The 21,932-nt window shown below is 41.8% G+C and overlaps 1 protein-coding gene across 1 annotated transcript in view; it reads right to left on the bottom strand.

Moving 5' to 3' along the window:
* LOC120063876 (tomoregulin-2-like) overlaps nucleotides 1-21,932 on the bottom strand; it is a 128,687-nt gene that overhangs the window by 25,890 nt on the left and 80,865 nt on the right. The window contains exon 6 of the mRNA XM_039014194.1: nucleotides 2,807-2,903. Within this exon, the coding sequence (XP_038870122.1) occupies nucleotides 2,807-2,903 (97 nt within the window). The remainder of the gene's footprint in view (nucleotides 1-2,806; nucleotides 2,904-21,932) is intronic.

Below are 21,932 nucleotides of genomic sequence, written 5' to 3' on the forward strand. Positions count from 1 at the left end.
TGCATGACCTATACGCACACACACTCTCGCACTCACAAACAAACAAATAACGCATACACAATCCCCCACCTATTATTACCACATACACATGAATGCGCACACACAAAGACCCAGAAGTGGCAATGCTTTCAGAGGCTTGCCATCCCGAGTGGCCATCTGTGGCGGTCATCAAGGATAATGTGTGTAGGCCATGCATTTTTAATAGAGCTTCTCACTTTCTCCACAATAGGCACTACCACTGCACTACTGCACTGCGTCAACACATCCTCACACACACACACACACACACACACACACACACACACACACACACACACACACACACACACACACACACACACATCCTCACACACGCACGCACGCACGCACACACACACACACACACACACACACACACACACACATCCTCACACACGCACGCACGCACGCACACACGCACGCACGCACGCACGCACGCACGCACGCACGCACACGCACACACACACACACACATGGGCGTCCATTCTCTGGCCTACGTATGCACACACACGTAATATACAAAGGTGATCGGAATGTGGATCTGTGCTTGTGTTTTAACTTTGCTTTTGTTGTTGTTAAACATTTCTGTATGTTTTTACATTTCTTCACGGCTTTTGGAAGACTTGTCCTTGGTGGGCTAAAAAAGATCCTAATAAAATCAAATCAAATCACACACACAAACATACACTGAGTGCACCCCCTTTTGCCCTCAGAACAGCCTCAATTTGTCGGGGAATGGACTCCACAAGGTGTCGAAAGCGTTCCACAGGGATGCCGGCCCATGTTGACTCCAATGCTTCCCACAGTTGTGTCAAGTTGGCTGGATGTCCTTTGGGTGGTGGACAATTCTTGATACACATGGGAAACTGTTGACCCAGCAGCGGTGTAGTTCTTGACACACTCAACCGGTGCACCTGGCACCTACTACCATACCCCGTTCAAAGGCCCTTAAATATTTTGTCTTGCCAATTCACCCTCTGAACGGCCCAGAAACACAATCCATGTCTCAATTGTCTCAAGGCTTAAAAATCATTATTTAACCTCCTGTAACCTCCCTTTCATCTACACTGATTGAAATGGATTTAACAAGTGACATCAATAAGGGATAATCAACCTGGAATCACCTGGTAAGTCAGTCATGGAAAGAGCAGGTGTTCCTAATGCTTTGTAAACTCTGTGTATATCGAGACGGAGAGAGAGGGAGCAGAGATGAACAATAAGAGCGTGTATTGGTGTGCCTGTGTGTGAGGAGCACTTCTTAGTAGGATGTGTCCTATTGATTTGCACAGTGCCATGTGGTTTACCCTCTATCTAAACTCAATGATTGCCTGCAGGCTTCCTGTGTACCTGTCCTCTAACGGCCACTTCCAGTCATGCACACACACGTGCACACACATACACACACATGAAAATACACACACAAATACACACACATGCACAGACAAATGCACACGGATACACGAACGCACACACACACGAACGCAGACAGAGGTACGCACACAGGCAGGTACACACTCTAGCACATAAACACACACACACACAAATATACACTTACATGCACGCACAAACACACACACTTGCAAACACACACACACAGACTTTGATCCTATATGTAAGCAAGCAGACACACACCACACAAACACACATCATCACGTGCATGCACACACAGTCAGTGGCTAGACCACTCGGCACCCTTCCCTAGCCTCTTCCATGTCGTGCAAAACCACAGCTATAAACTTTATTGCTGCAGAATATAACATTGATTTTTTATAATCCCCAGCCTCATATTTCAGAGTAATCCTTCTAAAGGAATGACGGACAGAAAGAGGAAGGGAGGGAAGGAGAGAGCGAGGGATAGGGAGAGTAGGGGGAGAGAGACAGATATAGAAAGAGAGAGGGAAATAAAAAGAGAATGGTAGTAAGAGACGGAGAGAGAACGATGGGAACAGAGGCAGTGAAGCATGTATGTGGCACTGAAGCGGGACTGAAGCAGGACACACACACAAACACAAACAAACAGATTGGAATGGGGAGAGTGTGTTTGTGTATGTGTGTGTGCGCGTGTGGCTGTCTGTGTGTGTGTGTGTGCGTGTGTGTGTGTGTGTGTGTGTGTGTGTGTGTGTGTTGGGGGATAAGGTGTCGGGGCCATTAAGTCTGATAAAGACATTTTCCACCTTCCCTCTCTTGGTCTGTGGCACTCAGTCCATCCACCCTTTAAAGCCTATCCTCCCATGGGGCTGAAGAAGTCAATGGAGTTGAATTAGGGTTAAAAGAGGTGGACTGATGTGGCACTGAAGTGTTGACAATATAAACGGTGTCCCATAAGGGAATTAAGGGTTGCATAAATGTGGTAAGACACAAAAATACATCGGTTCATTCGTTTATTAATTTGTTCATTCTTTCATTCATTTAACCCCAATCAATTTGCTTATTGCTGAGTGCTGTGCATTAAGGCATCGGTTCCCCATTTTTTAAGTCTTTATGTAGCAGAAATGAGTCGAGTACATGGTTGCTCATGTTCTTGTGATGAGGTAGGTCTGCATGCCACTTCAACATCAAGGAAAGGGAATTTTCACTTGGTTTAATGGTCAAGACATTGATTTCTACCGTGGGAGACCAGGATACAGATCCCTCCCATGACATTTAGTATGACCCACCTGGGGATTGAACTCCCAGCCTCCTAACTCAGGGTGAACACGAACTACAAGCCTACTGAGTTGGTACGACTGTTGCTGTCAACTTCCTGAATGAGTTGGCCAGCTGTGCACTAACCCTGAGGTTTACTTACCATACATCCTCAGCGTCCACATCGCACTCCGCCCCAAACTGGCATATGTCACAGGTGGACGTCTCCTTCTGCCCAGTCTCCGCCGACCCCTCACCTCCTGAGAGAGAGAGAGAGAGAGAGCCTTCATTTTTATGTTTCTAACTTCAGAAGAATTCATTTCATCGATGTACTGTATTTGATTCATTCTCGCTGTTATAAAACTATGTCAGCATGCAGCCAGGAAATCCCTCTTGTTTCAGAGTGTGTGTTCACTACATGACAGGAGCAAGTGCACAGATCTCATGCACTAAATTATGTCATGTTAGAATGTAAGGATTTCTCTCCGCTGGGAGAAGACTGCAGATATTAGCATGTATAAGCCATACATTGACAAGTCGAGTCCACACAGAAGGTTGAAAAATACAGACACAATTTTCAAGATCCCGGTTAGTCTCTCTAAAGGACATTTGAAGGTCCACATTTGGTCAACTGGCCACAACAACATGTGACATAACAACATGGTTATTTAATAAACGTATTAGTGGCCCATGCAGGTTCCATGGTCCAATCCACTAAGCCTTTGGTACCACAACTATCACAAACCCCTATAAGGCCCCTATAGACACCCACATAAACACAGTGGTTCAATAAGATCCACACTACTTCTGCCAAAAAAAACTGTAAAACCCATTTGGCAAAAATCTCACAAGTCCTCAATCCCACAATGTTACCATGACCCCTAGCAACCAGAGCCAGGCGTCTCAAGTGCCTCTACATCCACCGTATCCAACAATCAGCCCATACTGGCTCTCTGATTCCTACTTTCCCTCCCTCCTTCATTCCCTCTTTCCCTTCCTCCATCCCTCCCCGTCTCTCTCTCTCTGTCACCTGAAATCCCTGCTGATCTTTCTCGAGTCTCTCCTTTATTTCATCGTGATGATTTCTTTTCTGCAGTGCGCCGGCGGCTGGAGGGCTTAGCCCCCCACCGGTGCATAGCCACGACTCATCAGTACCGGGTGGGGGAAAAGCAATCTGCCCAAACTCAAATTGCGTATCCCTCCTCTGAGGATCCCTGGTCCCCTTTCCCTCTTCCATCCCGGCCCTCTATTACCGAGTGCTATTTTTAAAAAGGTAGGGCCCGTGAGGAAGAGAAAGAAGAAGCAGGGAGAGAAGTATCATCTCCCAGTATCACATCCTTAATTCCCCCCCCCCCCCCTTGGGTTGTTAGAGTGTGTTCCCTTGTGGTGTTTGGAAATAACTGTTGGACTGGATTATCCTGGTTTATAGTCTAGCTTTCATCTGGTTTAGTGCCTGTTTGACCTGGTTTGTCCTGGGTTGACCTGGTTAGTCTGTTTTACTGTTCGTTACATCATGCTTTGTCCTTGTTTTTGGTCTGTTCACTGTTTGTCTTGTCTACTCTCTTACATACAGGTAACTGCCAAAATATTGAAAAACACAAGTAAATGAAGGATACAAAGAATCTGCTTCCACACAGGTGTGGTTCCTGGGTTAATTAAGCAATTAACATCCTATCATCCTTAGGGTCATGTATAAAAATGCAGGACAGTTCAATATTTTGGCCATTCATTTAGCTACCATGCTAATCTCTCATAGGATGACAATGCCACATTCCACAGGGCACGAGTGGTCACTGAATGGTTTGATGGGCCTGAAAACGATGTAAGCCATATGCCATGGCTGTCTCAGTCACCAGACCTCAACCCAACTGAACACTTATGGGAGATTCTGGAGCGACGCTTGAGACAGTGTTTTCCGCCACCATCAACAAAACACCAAATGATGGAATTTCTCGTGGAAGAATGGCGTCGCATTCCTCCAATAGAGTTCCTGACACTTGTAGAATCTGTTTGGTCTGGTTGGTGCTTTTTTTGTCTATTCTTGGGCATATTTGGTCTGGTTAGTGCTTTGGTTTGTGACCCTTTCTGACTGTTTCGGTGCCTATTTGACCTGATTATTTTGTGGTTTAGTCTGGATAGCACTTTCTCGAGGTGAAGTTTCCTCTGGTTCAGCAATCATTCTTACCATGTACATGCATTTGCCACGAAGTCCTTACACACCAGTAGAAAGGATAGAAAGGTAGAGAAAAAACAAGAAAGGAGAAAGTTTCCTTGCAGTGAGAGTTTGAACATTTCTCCCCATTCCTCAATTTTAGTTTGAACCTGTGTCTGTGCCCTCAGGTCTTGGCAGAACATACATACCCGCACACCCACCCACCCCTCCTGAATGCTTAAGACGCTCTCTCTTTTCCTGTCTCTGTGAAGACAGAACCCAGTCAGGCGAGAAATGTGTATATTCTGTATTCATGGGACTACTCTATACCTTAGATCTTTCCAGAAGGTAAGGTGAGCCTCAATTATCTTTGTCCGCAAAGCAGTAACAACACAACGATACCAACTGCAACTCAAACCAGAGCAAATATGCAAAAATGTTGTGTACACACTCTATCCCTCGAAAGCAATTTAGACATTTAACTTTATTTCAAAATATATCATACAAATTATACAAAGGTGTGTGTTGTGTTCAAATAAGGGTTCAACAGACTTGAGGTTGACAGTTCAATTATGTTGTTCATTTTCCTATCCAGGTTGAACTGATATGATTGACTGCTACTGATTGGATTAGCATACGCAACTCATAGAGGGCTGAGACAGATGTCTTCTACTTTCTCTGTTCTATAAAACCTTCAATCGTTTTATGCTAAAACTGCATTTCAAACTGCATCCTTTGCCTCTCTGTACTGTGTCAAACGCTACGTACACTTCACACAAATACTCTCGCAAGCACGCACGCACGCACGCACGCACGCACGCACGCACGCACGCACGCACGCACGCACGCACGCACGCACGCACGCACGCACGCACGCACACACACACACACACACACACACACACACACACACACACACACACACACACACCTCTCTCCCCACCCACCCTACATTGTCAGTACAATTATGAAGTGACTTGGAACAACAGGCAGTGCTTACCCTCTTTCCCTCATTCCCTTTTTCCTCCCAAGTCCCAACATCCCAGACTACAGGTAGATCTGTGTCTTGGTAGCAACATTACACAACGTCTCCCCTGTTCCTGTCTACTATCCCAAGTGTCAGGAGACACAAGAAGACAATGGCTGTAACAATTAGCCATGTTTGTGCTCTTCACATCTCCCGGTATCGATCGGGAGGCAGACCAGCCCCCCCCCCCCCACTTGGAACCATTAGTAGGGAGGAAAGTGGAAGATACTACGCAGCACTGGGTTATAGTAATAACACCCCTGCCACACACGTGTGTATGCACACACACTCATATACACATTAAGATGCGCACACACACACACACACACACACACACACACACACACACACACACACACACACACACACACACACACACACACACACACACACACACACACACACACACACACATACGTATACACATGCACACGCGCGCACACACACACAGAGAGAGAGAGAGACATACAATCAATCTTTACAAAGGGGAGGACAAAGAGAGAGCGAGAGAGAGAGAGAGAGAGAGAGAGAGATAAATGACATGCCAGAAAAGACATGTATAGTAAAGTTAGATTTTGTTCTCAATAATAGAGCTCCCCACACTGACCAAGAGCCCTCTCTCAAACGAGACAGACAGAAAAATAGAGAGAGAGAGAGAGAGAGAGAGAGAGAGAGAGAGAGAGAGAGAGAGAGCGAGAGAGAGGGAGAGACCGATGAAGGGAAAGAGCGAGCGAGAGACCGATAAAGAGAGAGAGAGAGAGGCAGAGCGGGAAATTTAGGGCACTACAGCACCACCTATCACAGGGATGATGAATTAAGCCCACACACCTCTGGAAAAAACACAGCGGTTCAGGAGCGACCTTGGTTACAAACACAGAGAGAGGGGAACGGCACACACCCGCACAAGCACGCATACACACACAAAAGGGTGCATCCACAGATGATGAGGACTGTTGCTGGTGTGTGGTCACTGGGACAATGCCGCTTCAGAATGGAGTCAACCATATGGTGCCCTGTAATAACTGGTTGATCCCCATTTCATTTCGACTCAGTAGAGCGTGATGACCGTAGTGTCAAAAGGCACCATGCTACTTTTAATACGTGAACTGGCAATTAGCCAGTGTGCATAAGCAATGTGCAAGACCTCAATTCAAACAAACCTTCATTGCAGTATGTTTTTCTATTCAATTGATAGAGCAGAATATGACTGGCTACTGCAGAAATAGCAAGTAGGCTCCTGAAATATAAATGTTACACGTTTTCAGGAAAAAGGGGATGTTGATATTTTAACAGCAAGAACTGTGCTGGGTGAGCCGTTCTTTTCCGTGGCTATGCCTTAGTGTGGTGCACCACATCAACTCCAGTGTGGCACTGCTGCACTCAAGAAGTTCAAAGAATTCAACTTGGAAATGATTTGAATGTAAAAGTTCAACCACCGACACTGCCCAAGACATGCTTGATGGAATCTTGCCGTTTGGTGTAGGCTACTTCCAGGTCGAGATCATTGACAGGGACTACGCAATCATGAACTACACCGAGTAAAGGACTATACACCACCTGAACCACAATCTGTCTGTGCTGAGAGACCATTCATTATTAGAAGACTCGCACTGAATTAAACGATTAAAACAATCAATCAAAATGACATTATCAACGGCCGGATGCCCCTAGGCATTGAATCTATGAATCTGATACACAGGTCCCACGTACTAAGGAATAGAGGCAGCAGCCAAACGATCCATAAGCATAATGGACATTGATATTGAAAAAGGTGAAAGATGATACCACTGAAGCGTAGATTCAATTTTTCTGTTTCTTTTCTTTTTTTCTTTATTGTTTATGGCCCTTTTTTTACAAAGCCATTTGTCACCAGCAGCCTAACAAAAAGTCCCTGCCTGAATTCCCAAAAGCAAGCCAAGGGCGACAGAAGAAATGACAGGGATGACAAAATGACAAAGAATATGAGACATGGCGATAATGACTGCGACGTAAATAATGATACTATTAAGGGATTTGATGAGAAGCAACAGCGAAACACAAAACTTGCAAATATCCCGCAGGGGAGGGTGAGGAAAGTAGAATTTCTATGAAAAAGAACCATCAACCAGCTCAAGCTTCCATTTTCATAAAAGGACACATGCATATATTACCTATACTTTGTACACTGTATATTGCAGCGACATGTTCAATTGGTTTGTATGCCATTGGGAAAGTATCTAAAAAGGTTGCAAATCATTTCTAAAGGTAGAAAACAACGATAAAATAGAGGTTTAAAAACGAAAAGATTAAGGGCAAGTGCAAATGTCTAAATTGGTGATGACATATTTAAGCTTCATTGTTTTATTTAATCTGAAACAGTGACAACTATCGTACAGCTCTAAACTATGTGTGGCCTTTGAAGAGTTCACCATTATATTTATATATACGGTTGTTGAAAATGCGGGTGAGCTATAGGCTTGCCTACACACTATAGTGCAACGGATTGGATGCCTGATCGGTCTATCCTAAACCATTAAATGACAAAGAAATCCTTTGAGGGACCCCCGGATCCTAATGTTGACAGTGCTAGATGATTTAATGGGTAATTCTCATGCTTTAGCACGACCCAATGATGAGCTGACACCTATCACTCCACAATGAGGCGTGCTCTGCAATACTGATGAAATTATTAAATATTGTTAGAACAAATACTTTTTGGCTTAGTAAAGAGTGACACCTTCTTTTACAGCAACATTCGACTGTATTTTCACAATGTTTTTCAACGGAGGTAATGCAGGGACATTATCACTTTCCCGTACGCAGACTTTAACCCTGTTCCTGAACTAAAAAGCACTATCAATGGACATTTTCCATAGACCCAATGAAAATCATGATAGGTCCAAATCTAACTTCAAACATGGTCAGGCTCAAGAATGACTTCGGAATTGGACGTCTATCCACGTCCTGAGGACTTCGGGAAATGCCTATATAACCGGCCACTAAGGGAAACAGTAAATCAAATCTAATGTAGTTTATTAACATCAAGTAGGCTTGGGTCTTGCTAGGGTGCTGTGGATGGGGGTGGTGGATGAGCGTAATCCCATGACTCTGGATCCCATGACTCTGGATCCCATGACTCTGGATCCCATGACTCTGGATCCCATGACTCTGGATCCCATGACTCTGGATCCCATGACTCTGGATCCCATGACTCTGGATCCCATGACTCTGGATCCCATGACTCTGGATCCCATGACTCTGGATCCCATGACTCTGGATCCCATGACTCTGGATCAGAAGGTTGTGTGTTTGATCCCAGTGGTGGGCACTCGTTATTATTTATTTCATTTTAAGCCTATCCCAAACCTTAACCCTTACCTTAAAAATGTGGAATAAGTGCCTAATTGTTATGTTTTAACCCTATCGAAGACCTTAACCTTCTAAATTTGACGTTTGGAGCAACTTGGAAATTTGACAAGAAACAGAACAATATTTGAGCAGGAGGACTCAACCCAGGGTGTCAAAAACACTTCAAATTTGACGTTTGGACCAACTTCGAAATTTTACATTTGGAGGAATGTGTATAAATGTCTAATTCTGCAGTTAAATTCATACATAATAGTTACAGACTACCAATGTGGAACAACATATATCAGAAAAACAACTTGGTTTACTGTAGTTAAAGAATTGTTATTTTCTATATTGCTCCTTAATCAAAGATGGAAGGTTTGCAATAGGCTAGTTGTCCAATTGCTCACCCAGCGAGGCTTTACATTTTCCAAATGTCACAAAGTCAAATATCCTCAAACAATGTTTAATCATCTATTTCAGTCTTCGATCTCTCCTTAGTAATTACTAGTGCTGAGTGCTTTTTGAGGTCGGTTCAGTTTCAGTTCGATTATTTAAAAAAGAATCACGGTTTTTGACTTCGGTTTCGATAATTTTATTAAACATTAAATGCACTATGCATTATGTGGGTTGAATGCTTGTTAATTGGATTTATCTGTTAATTGAATGATTCGAATAGTCCACCCTGAAACATATAATTGTATGGAATTGATTAGAATGTATAAAATCCTAATCAATAAATGTGTAGTCCTAGTCAGAATTAGGGTAAAACAGTATAGCTAATGTTTATGTCTTTATGGTATTTTAAACACAGACTGGCTGAGCAAAATTCGGCGCCGAGAGAGAACGGGGAGTACGTCTCAAGGTCTCCCTAATCTCCGTCGGCTGGGTAGTGAGACAGTATGTGCGTAGGATACCTTCTGTTAGTGTGAATGTGTGTGCGTAGCAGGACATTGTGTGCTAATGTTAGTGTGAATGTGTGTGCGTAGCAGGACATTGTGTGCTAATGTTAGTGTGAATGTGTGTGCGTAGCAGGACATTGTGTGCTAATGTTAGTGTGAATGTGTGTGCGTAGCAGGACATTGTGTGCTAATGTTAGTGTGAATGTGTGTGCGTAGCAGGACATTGTGTGCTAATGTTAGTGTGAATGTGTGTGCGTATGGTTGTGTGAATGTGTGTGTGTGTGAGAAGCCAGTATAAAATGAATTGTTTTGTATTCTTGACTTTAGAACGTTCCCGTGAATAAACCTTATTGACTATTTTAGCTGGGCCTCTGTCTGCTTCATTTCAATCAGTATCTTACAAATCCTGATCGAGCAGACTGAGTAGTTTGATTGAATTGGTTTATGAACATGGAGAACATAATTCTCTTATCAACGCTGTAACACAGAATAAAACAATTAATAAAAGTCCCATGATGGTAGTGACTGCCCATCACTGCTTATTTATTCACATTACTTTAATCAAATATTACATTAGTTTTCTTTGATTATTATTATTTCATTCCAAGTCCTCATTTCAACAGAGCTGCTGCCTATGCTGTCTGACATAATCGCTATTTTAGTAGATCTTCAAAGTAAATAAGGCATACTTTTATTACTTCTGAATACCAACTACACTGAAAAAACTGGACATGGTGGGCTGTCAGATATATGAAAACATATTATGTGTGATTTACTCAAACATGTTTTGTTTCCCCTCTCAACGCGATTTCATTGCTTGCAATCAATGCAACATGAAGAAAAATCAGATCTACTAGTTTGAATCATGTAGGGGAATGTGAACCAATAAAGATAATTCGTGACGAGTAATGAGGAACAATTCAAACCTCGCGAGAAAATAATCTTCAAAAAAGAACGCTGGTGCGTTCGCTTAGAAGACAGTACCTAGGATCTTGGTCAAGGTAAGCATTGTGATTGATTTTATTCAACGTTTGTCTGTGTGGTTGTAGTCAGAATTTGATTTTATTCAATGTTTGTCTGTGTGGTTGTAGTCAGAATTTGATTTTATTCAACGTTTGTCTGTGTGGTTGTAGTCAGAATTGTAAGCAGTAACGTTATTAGTGATTGCTCCATATCAAAATGTTGTGCTCTTGAGTCTGAAACATTTTGGCATGGCATTCTAAGGTAGAAGACGATGTTGCTAGCTAGCTTCTATGAACAGTGAAACAGGACTCGGTCAAGATTAACATTTTGCAAGGAGGTAAAGTTAGTTGGCGAAACACCATGATATTTACCTATTGGTCAAGAACTTCGAATTCACCAAGCCAAGAACTAATTAAGGTTTGCTGAGGAGTGCACACCGCTTGAGCTAGCTAACATGCTAGCTAACTAATGCTTTGGTGCTTGTGCACGACATCATTTGCAATCACTTTGCAGCAGCATTTAGTGCGGCAATTTTTTTTTCTCTTGTGAGGTAAAAGTAAAAAAATGTAAAAGTTCATGAATTTGAATCAAATCATTCAACGTATGTGCATATGAGTGGATTCATGTATAAATCAATCGATCATTGACTCAAACATTTCATAATGAAAAAAATAATAATTTCATGAACAAAATTTATATTTAATGATGCTTGCCTACTACATTTGTGCTGCTTTGTCTACCCATTCTAAGGCTATACAGTGTTCATGATTACTGTTATCAGAGGTTGTTTTAATACCAATAAAAAAAATTGCTCTGAATGTCAGTCTTTAGGTTTAATGGTATTTCTGTTCTTTTTTTCCAGTGTTGTGGAAATGTAAAGTGTTCAGAATTGGTGTCAAGTAGGTCCCAACTTTTGCATCATTACAAGTCAAAGCACCCACATTACGTCCGTACTGTCCGTTACCCATGTACACACATTGACTGTCCATGCGCATGTAAGACCTGGAATGCCTTAATTGTGCATCAAAGTAATGTCCACTCAACAAAGGTTACTCAAAATCTGACTGAGAAGTGTTCCTTCACTGGATGTGGCGGATGGAAAACCAGTTTGAAATGCAAACTGGCAAACTACCGCACTCGCCCTGAGAAGACTGGGATGTCCAGAGGTGACGATCAACTCCTTGAAGCACAAACCTGCAGGGAAGTCAAGTGCAGCCTGTGGTGTTAGAAAGACAAAGAGAGCAGAAGTGGACTTTTGCCCCACATATCCCTCAGGAAAAACAGAAGAGAGCCTCGGGGACATGCGGAAAAGCTCTACTGTCTGACGTGAAGAAAGGGAACAACGGAGACACAGTGAAGTTCAAAATGGAGAAGACGTTTGCATACAGGAGACATGAAGTTGTCCGCGACGCACCCCTTGGTAGAGGACTTCATTGCAGATGGCCTGCGCTCTTTGAAGTCATTCAGGTAAGTTAACCATGCTTGTCTTATTGTTGATCTATTGGGTATGATATCTGAAGGTAGAAGATTATTGTCCCTCCGCTTGCCACATAAGTGAGCCTTATTCAGAGTTAACACAATTTGTTCTGACTGCCTAGTTATTTCTCTCCCTATAGAGAACCCTATAGTTTGCTGCTTGTGTGATCATCTCCAGTCTCTTTTCCTTTCTGCAGTTTTTTCATCGAATTTGTTTAATTACTATGTAAAGGTCAATGCTGAGTTTAAGAGAATCACCACAACCCCACCCCACCAGTCCAAATTTCTTTCTCAACTTGAAATACACTCAGGTAACCTGCTGAAGTTGTTCCAAAGAAGAGGAGGACGGCTGGGCAGAAGACTCATATCAATCGTGGCACCTATGACTGATGTAAGAATTCCTTATGCTTCAAAAGACACATTCATATGTAGTTCTACACCAAAAGTTCATTCAAAAATCCTTCTCTTTTCTTAGGATAGCAACATAGATGTCGGACGAGAGTGCATCATAAAGGGAGTGTGTGTGTGTGGGTGAAGACCCAGAAAACCTTGTTCAGGAATGTGTGGTATGTTAATAGACTGAAGTGTTTCCTTCTTTCTCTTCCTCTCCTGTTCCGCGCCACCATCATATTCTATCCCTAGCTATTCTATTACTGTGTCATCTCCTCTGTCTTCTGTCTTATTTCATTAGCTGCGGTTAGATGCACTATTATTTTTTTTTCTTCTTCATTTTATTATTCAGATTTGTCTTTTTTTATTTGCATGAATGCTGAATACAGTGATCAAATTGGCTGTGTCTCAAATGTAATCTGAATGGAAATCTTGGTTAGAACCACTTTTAATTTTAGCCTTGTAATAGGCGGAGTTCAAATATTACCAGCAGTTCTTGATTTAGTTGACACTTAAAAGGACTCCAGTCTTGAATGATTTCTGTCTGTTTCATGCTCTTGTGCCTCATGAGCTATACTTTTTGCAATCTAGAGTCCCTAACTGTAAACACTTCATTGATGAATGATTCATTTTGTATGATTGACAAGTTTTGCCTTTCTGTCTTGTTCAGGGCATGGATGAAGAATCCACCAAGGCAGCCATTGAGGACACAACTGTGGGATCTACTTGAGTGAGGAACCAGAGGACACTGGAATTGTCCTTGAAGGCGTCAAGGTGCTGTGCAATGTAGCATTTGCTGTTGCAATGCTGTTCGGCCTCATGCATGCCATGAACCTCAGTTACCCTACTGACCTCCGCAACACCTTTGAGGTCTTTCTGAAGGTTTTTATGGAACTGAATGGGGACAAACGTTCTAACAAAGCTGTTGCATTTAAAAACAGGCTGTGAGCTGTTTTTCTGTGTTTAAGACTTATGTTGAACTTGTTAGATTGTTCACAAAAACTCAAAACAGAATGAGCATGTCCAAAGATGGAGCTATTGTGATTTTGTTAGATATTTTGCATGGCGTTTTGAGTAGATGCCCTTAATTTCTTTGCTGCTTATGGGAAAAGTTCAGTTTCGCTTTGTAGTGACTTTTAGTCAATAGAATTAACATGCACAAATATGTACACATACCTACCTCATTCTTTGTCTATGTTACTCCTTATGAAAAAGAACTACCTCATTTGGTAACGAAATGCATTAGTGCCCGATCATTGTGAGCACAACACGTCTTATTGTTTTCATACGGATATATATAGCCTACAGCACTGTGATTTAGACCTGTGCCATTCGTTGAACACTGAATGTCAGTGAATGGACATTTTATCGTTCTAAAAAGCTGATCCGTTACAAAAGATACAGTATAATTTTTGAAACATGCCTTTTGTCTTTGTCACTGATGCACATGGTCTCTTGCTCCTTGGTTACACATCTTTAGCATATACTTTTTTATTTCCCCTATTTGTGTAAATTCAAAACACTAAGGTAGAAAATGGCAGCATTTAATCATGTGCTTACATTACTAATTATGTAGAACCTTCTACATAATTATGAGCAATATCATCAATAAAATAATGTTAATTATCAGGTTTCGGGAACATGATCAAATTCATTTGAAGCTCCACATTTACTTCAAATAAAATTTGCTTTACCAAATCATGTTAAATTGATTCTATTCCATTACAATATATTTACTTGAACAAATTATATTTGCTTGACAAAAAGAAAAGTAAACTGAAAAAGAAAATCATGTGTTTGTCTAACACGTTTCATTCATGTGGAACCGGTGTACACCTTTGAATTTAGTAAATTCAAAGCACTATTTTTTTCAGTTAGATCATGTATTTTCAGGTAGAGATACCTCTCCAAGCAACTTCTCTCTATCCCTCTCGATCGTACATTCTTCTCTCTCTCCCCGTGTCTGCCCCACACAGACCGGACAAGTAGTAATGCAATGGATTATAGTCATTGTAGTTAATTACCATGTTTTCTGCACTAAACAATGTAGAACATTTGCCTCCCTAATACATCAAACATTTCGGGCTTGATTCAATTTATCTCCAGGGAAACAGCATTGAGCTCAAAGAAAAAAACAGAAAGAAATGGAATTCAAATAATTGATCATTAACGTTGGTCAATTAGATGTTTAAATCTAGAAATGTCAGTTAATCACTCAGCACTAGTAATCACCCAACATGCATGAGTCATTACCCAATATACAATATTCTGTCAAATACTGTCTGTAAATACACAGGAAATGATGCTACTGCTACAAAACCAGATATTTTTCCTGAAACTATACAGCACATTTGGAAAGTAGTCAAACCCCTTAACTTTTTCCACATTTTGTTATGTTACAGCATTATTCAAAAATGTCTTTGTTTTTTTCCCTCATTAATCTACACAAAGCAAAAATTAGTTTAGACATTTTGGCAAATGCATTCAAAATAAATAAAAACTTTACTCAGTACTTTGTTGAAGCACCTTTGGCAGTGATTACAGCCTCGAGTCTTCTTGGGTATGATGGCTCCCGAGTGGCGCAGAGGTCTAAGACACTGCATCTCAGTGCATCTCAGTCCCTGGTTTGAATCCAGGCTGTGTCACATCTGGCTGTGATTGGGAGTCCCATAGGGCGGCACACAATTGGCCCAGCGTTGTCTGGATTTGGCCGGGGTAGGCCATCATTGTAAATAAGAATTTGTTCTTAACTGACTTGCCTATTTAAAAAATAATAATAATGCTACAAGCACACCTGTATTTGGGGAGTTTCTCTGATTCTTCACTGCAGATCATCTCAAGCTCTGTCAGGTTGGATGGGGAGTGTCGCTGCACAGCTATTTTCAGATCTCTCCAGAGATGTTAGATTGGGTTCAAGTCCAGGCTCTGGCTGCGCCACTCAACGACATTCAGGTACTTTTCCCGAAGCCACTCCTGCGTTGTCTTGGCTGTGTGCTTAGGGTCATTGTCCTGTTGGAAGGTGAACCTTCACCCCAGTCTTAGGTCCTGAGCACTCTGGAGCATGTTTTCATCAAGGATCTCTCTGTACTTTGCTCCTTTCATCTTTCCCTCGATCCTGACTAGTCTCCCAGTCCCTGCGGCTGAAAAACCTCCCCACAGCATGATGCTGCCGCCACCATGCTTCACCGTAGGGATGGTGCCAGGTTTCCTCCAGATGTGACACTTGGCATTCATGCCAAAGAGTTCAATCTTGGTTTCACCAGACCAGAGAATCTTGTTTCTCATGGTCAGACCTTTAGGTGCCTTTTGGCAAACTCAAAGTGGGCTGTCATGCACCTTTTACTGAGGAGTGGCTTCTGTCAGGCGCTCTACCATAAAGGCCAGATTGGTGGAGTGCTGCAGAGATGGTTGTCCTTCTGGAAGATTCTCCCATTTTCACTGAAACTCTAGAACTCTGTCAGAGTGACCATGGGATTGTTGGTCACCTCCCTGACCAAGGCCATTCTCCCCCGATTGCTCAGTTTGGTCGGCCGGCCAGCTCTAGGAAGAGTCTTGGTGGTTCCAAAATTCTTCCATTTAAGAATGATGGAGGCCACTGTGTTCTTGGGAACTTTAATGCTGCAGACATTTTTGGTACCGTTCCCCAGATCTGTGCTTCGACACAATCCTGTCTCAGAGCTCTTTGGACAATTCCTTCAACCTAATGGCTTGGTTTCTGCTCTGACATGTACTGTCAACTGTGGGACCTTATATAGACTGGTGTGTGGCTTTCCAAATCATGTCCAATCAATTTAATTGATCATAGGTGGACCCCAATCAAGTTGTAGAAACATCTCAATGATTATCAATGGAAACAGAATGTACCTGAGCTCAATTTCGAGTCTCATAGCAAAGAGTCTGAATACTTACGTAAATAAGGTCAACTTTATTTTCTTTGTCATTATGGGGTATTGTGTGTAGATTAATGAGAAAAATACGTTATTTAATCCATTTTAGAATGAGGCTGTAATGTAACAAAATGTGGAAAAAATCAAGGGGTCCGAAAACTACAACTACTCTTTCCTTTCCCCTCCAAAATAACCCAAAATGGCCATGAGTCCGTAACAGGTAGCTAGTAACAGTACAGTGGGAACAAGTTTGATAAACAAGGTCCCAAACTGGGTCATTCATTTTGAATGGATTAAGGGGGTTTAGAATTATTGGAGGAATTAAAGCTTGAAACTTCATTTTTCACAGCTTTGAGAGGATTAGACCCTGCTCTCTCTCTGGATCGCTGTTTGGCAGCTACTGCTGTGGTGGCAGAGAGTGGTTCTACTGTACCCAGGTCTGCTTCCCAAATGCACGCTTCTCCCTTTATAATGCACTACTTTTGAACAAGGCCCATAGAACTCTGTTAAAAAGTAGTGCACTATATAGGGAACGGGGTGCCATCTGGGAAGAATCCCACGTCTGGGAAGGCTGCTCTGTGTACAACTGCTCTTCTCTCTTGCCCACTGGGCACAAGGTCAACTGCAGAGGAGCATTCTGCTCTCCACTCTGTATGCAAGCAGATGGACAGGGAGCAAAATATGTCCGGCACAAACATATAGATACTGGTTCACGTGGACGTACGCACACAGCCAAGCACGCTCATCCTTCGACAATGACATGACGCGTCTACACACACATGACCATACACATTCAAAGTAGATACATGTTTACGTATAAACAAAAGCATGTATGCACACACATGCAAAAACATGCACACACATGCACATACGACATACCCATAAGCATAGTATTTTGAACACACACGCAAGCACGCACCCACACACCCACCCACCGAAGTGCATGCGCACACACACACATAATCCATATAGTTCTCATCACATCTTGCATCAGCATGTTCATTGTAAATTCAATTAATTCCCCTCTACAACCTGCAACATACTTGCTCTCTAAGCCCCATGTTGTGCTTGATACACAGCAGTAAGACAGGGAAGAACAAATAGCCTCGATCTCGCCCTCTCTCTCACACACAAATCCACACTCTCTCTCTCCATCCATCTCCACCTCTCTCTTTCTCCCTCTCTCTGTCTCTGGTGTCTGTGTCTCTCTCTCTCTCACCCTCTCTCTTTCTCTCTCTGTCTCTCTCACCCCTTCCATCACCCCTCCCCTCTCTCTCTCCATCCATTTCCCTCCAGAGCACTCAGTGCAGCACTCATCAAGTGCACTCACAGTGGAGAATAAACTCCCAGTAGGAGCTATGAGGAGCAGCTTTACATACGGTATGCTCCAGAATAGGTCTGCACCAGGGACAAGAGCTGTAGGGGCTAGAGGGACACTTATTTCTGTCTAAGGAAAGAGGGGAGGAGGTTGAGAGAAGGTACAGTAAAAGAGAGGGTCGGCAGGGAGAGGACATTTGTGTGAGTGTGTGTGCGTACGTGGAGAGAGAGACAAAGCTACAGGGTTGAAAACAGGATGTCTGAGAATGATGTATGACAATAAACATTAGTTATAATGTGAGAGAGTTTCAGATGAGAGCAATGAGGATGATATATAAGTCTGAGTCTGGTGTTGGGTTGAAACAGGTGTACCAAAGCACACAAACGACTGAAAAGTCCTTTCATGGGGATGAATATTTAAATATATGAAGTCAGATAAGACAGCATGGGCTTAGGCTGAATAATTAGTGTCCTATCTCCTCAATGCACCCTTTGTGATACTACAAAACACCCTGTAATTCACCCGAAATGCTATTCAAAACAACTTAGTCAAAACACCTTACACCTATACACACAGTATGGAATCAAACCCACAGCTCTGGTGTTGCCAGCACCACTCCAACCCACTGAGCCATGGGAATAGATTCTTGGCTGTATTTTCCTGTTGACTGTGCTATGTGCTGCAGAGTGTGAAACAGAAGTGTTTTAGTTCCCAATCAGCCCATCTGCTCACTGATACGGAGATAAGACGCTGTTTTGGCCAGGCGCCAGTACAGTACTAGAGATTAACGCCGGTAACAGGGATCCCGGGACTGTCCCCGGACCACTCTTCACATTTCCCGAAAAAATTAAATGACAAGATCCGGGAAATGACAACATTTTCTCCCAATGTCGCACTAATGCAATTCCACAAAATACAGAACATGCGCAGCGGCAGATTAGGTATTGCATGGAACTGGTATTGCATGGAAGCATTTAGCCTAGCGTATTTACTTCACAAAAAGTCGCCTTACATTCAAAGCACACGCATATTTGACACTGCCACGAGACCCGAATGCAAGTTATCATCAGAACAGAACATTCGTTCAAGGTCCGACGAATTGAAGGCATGTATCAAATTCTTGTTTATCCTTTTCTCAATAGGGGGTGCTGTTTTCACTTTGTAAAAATTTCGTTCCCAAATTAAACTGCCTCGTACTCAATTCTTGCTCGTACAATATGCATATTATTATTACTATTGGATAGAAAACACTCTCTAGTTTCTAAAACCGTTTGAATTATATCTGTGAGTAAAACAGAACTCAAGTTGGAGCAAACTTCCTGTGAGGAAGTGAGAAATCTGAAATCAGGCAGGCTGTTCTGGGGTCAGTTTATTAATTTGCATGTCTTCTATTGGTCGAGATGCACTGCATACGCCTTCCTCTAGATGTCAGCAAATAGTGAGAATTGGAATGGAGTTGCTAGGCAGATCTGAGGCCATATAAATGGGCTTGGAACGTGGGGTGCAGTCTTTTCAACATTCGCCATGACGCAAGACAGACCTCAGGATTGCGTTCTGGAAAGCTCCCGTTATAGGCCTTAGATATATCCGGCTCTGATTTTATTCGATATAGGTGTTAAAGACATCATAATGTTGTTATTTTAAACCGAGTTATATCAGTTTATATCAGTATATTGCGATTTTCGGATATTTCTTTGTGCTGCGTTATAGTGAGTTGGGCACGTCTGGGCCACATGGCTAATGTTTACTGCTAATTTCAAAGTTGAAGGCGACAATCTACAACCGAGCAACGATTCTTTTGGACAAAGGACAACTTGCCCAAGATTCTGATGAAAGCTCATCAAAAAGTAAGAACTATTTATGATGTTAATTCGTTGTTCTGTTGAAAAATGTAAAACTCCTATTCCGCCATTAATTTCGGTGCGGTCTCGCTTTAACGCACGCTGTATGTCGTAGTAACGTTAATTTTAAAAATCTAACACAGCGGTTGCATTAAGAACTAATGTATCTTTCATTTGCTGTCCAACCTGTATTTTTTAGTCAAGTTTATGATTAGTTAATGATTAGATTAGGTGCCTCTCCCAAGATTTCTCCCGACATTTTGTTGGCAGCTTGGCTACTATTCTCATTGTATAACCACGATTTGTGCCGCTAAATATGCACATTTTCGAACAAACTCTATATGTATTGTGTAATATGATGTTATAGGACTGTCATCTGAAGAAGTTTGAGAAGGTTAGTGAAAAAATTTATATCTTTTGCTGGTTTATTCGTTATCGCTATTGTTGGCTTGAATCAATGCTGTTGTGTGGTTGGCTATTGTAGTAAGCTAATATAATGCTATATTGTGTTTTCGCTGTAAAACACTTAAAAAATCTGAAATATTGGCTGGATTCACAAGATGTTTGTCTTTCATTTGCTATCGTGGTTAGCTAATAGAAATACATATTGTGTCTTCCCTGTAAAACATTTTAAAAATCAGAAATGATGGCTGGATTCACAAGATGTGTATCTTTCATCTGGTGTCTTGGACTTGTGATTTAATGATATTTAGATGCTAGTATTTACTTGTGACGCTATGCTAGGCTATGCTAGTCAGCTTTTTTACTGATGGGGGTGCTCCCGGATCCGGGATTGTGATGAAGTAGAAGTTAAATTGAAACTCCCAAAGTCATATCCAAAAGTTATACTAATTTAAAGCGATAGTCGTGTGGTCACCAAGATTATAATTTCAGCACCGTGTTGATTGTGACAGCGCCATAGCGCGGCTTTGGAACAAGAGTGGGGGAGTTGGATATGTGATTTCGTTTTACAGAATCTCTGTCTGTATATTTGTATGCTGGCTGGACAAGTGGAAATGGTAGCTCATTATTTATTTTACTAATCTATCACTGATAAAAAACATTTAAAATGCAATAATGTAGCCTAAATCAAGTGTATCATTTATCTATTGACTCACGTCATAGCCTTATATAAAGGCTATTTTCCTATAGCGCCAATCCCACTGAAAACCTGTCTAGTATGAGAATTCCTAACTTTATTCTGTAATCCATAGGTAGCATTACCACAGCGCTATAACATTTTCTCCGCTTCTCTGCGCTGTCTTGTATTGCTGCCCATATGAGAGCTTCGATAGAGAATGTGCGATCAACAAACGGTATAAGAGTAGATATAGATTTTTTTTTTTTAAACAGAGTTTGTCTCAGTTAAGATAACTTCAAACGAATAACAGAATGTCTCCTAACATTGAGTTGACGATTATGCAGATATCAGATCAGCGAAAATTGTTTAAATATCAAGTTATCTAGCAAGTTTAGCAACTTCAGTCATTTGACTTTTGTTTGACTGCCGTTACAACGTTTGTATGATTCGACAATGCTATAGCCAACTTGGGCTGCGCTCTGTGAGTCCTGAGCACGCGTTGTGTCGAGATAGCCTAAACCTACTGCTGTAATGCACTGAATTCATTGAGGCACATGATAACGCTTTGAAATTATGAACGGCCTGTTTCCAATTCACAACAATGTCATTGGCGATCAAAGTAACTCTATCATTACTAACAGTTTCACTTTCTGTGAAATCTTTACACTCACATCTACAGTTGAAGTCAGAAGTTTACATACACCTTAGCCAAATACATTTAAACTCAGTTTTTCACAATTCCTTTCACATTTAATCCTATTAAAAATTCAGTTAGGATCACCACTTTATTTTGAGAATGTGACACGTCAGAATAATAGTGGAGAGAATGGTTTATTTCAGCTTTTATTTCTTTCATCACATTCCCAGTGGGTCAGAAGTTTACATACAATCAAATAGTATTTGGTAGCATTGCCTTTCAATTGTT

Source organism: Salvelinus namaycush, chromosome 19 (assembly GCF_016432855.1).
Source record: "Salvelinus namaycush isolate Seneca chromosome 19, SaNama_1.0, whole genome shotgun sequence".
Classification (NCBI taxonomy): Eukaryota; Metazoa; Chordata; class Actinopteri; order Salmoniformes; family Salmonidae; genus Salvelinus; species Salvelinus namaycush.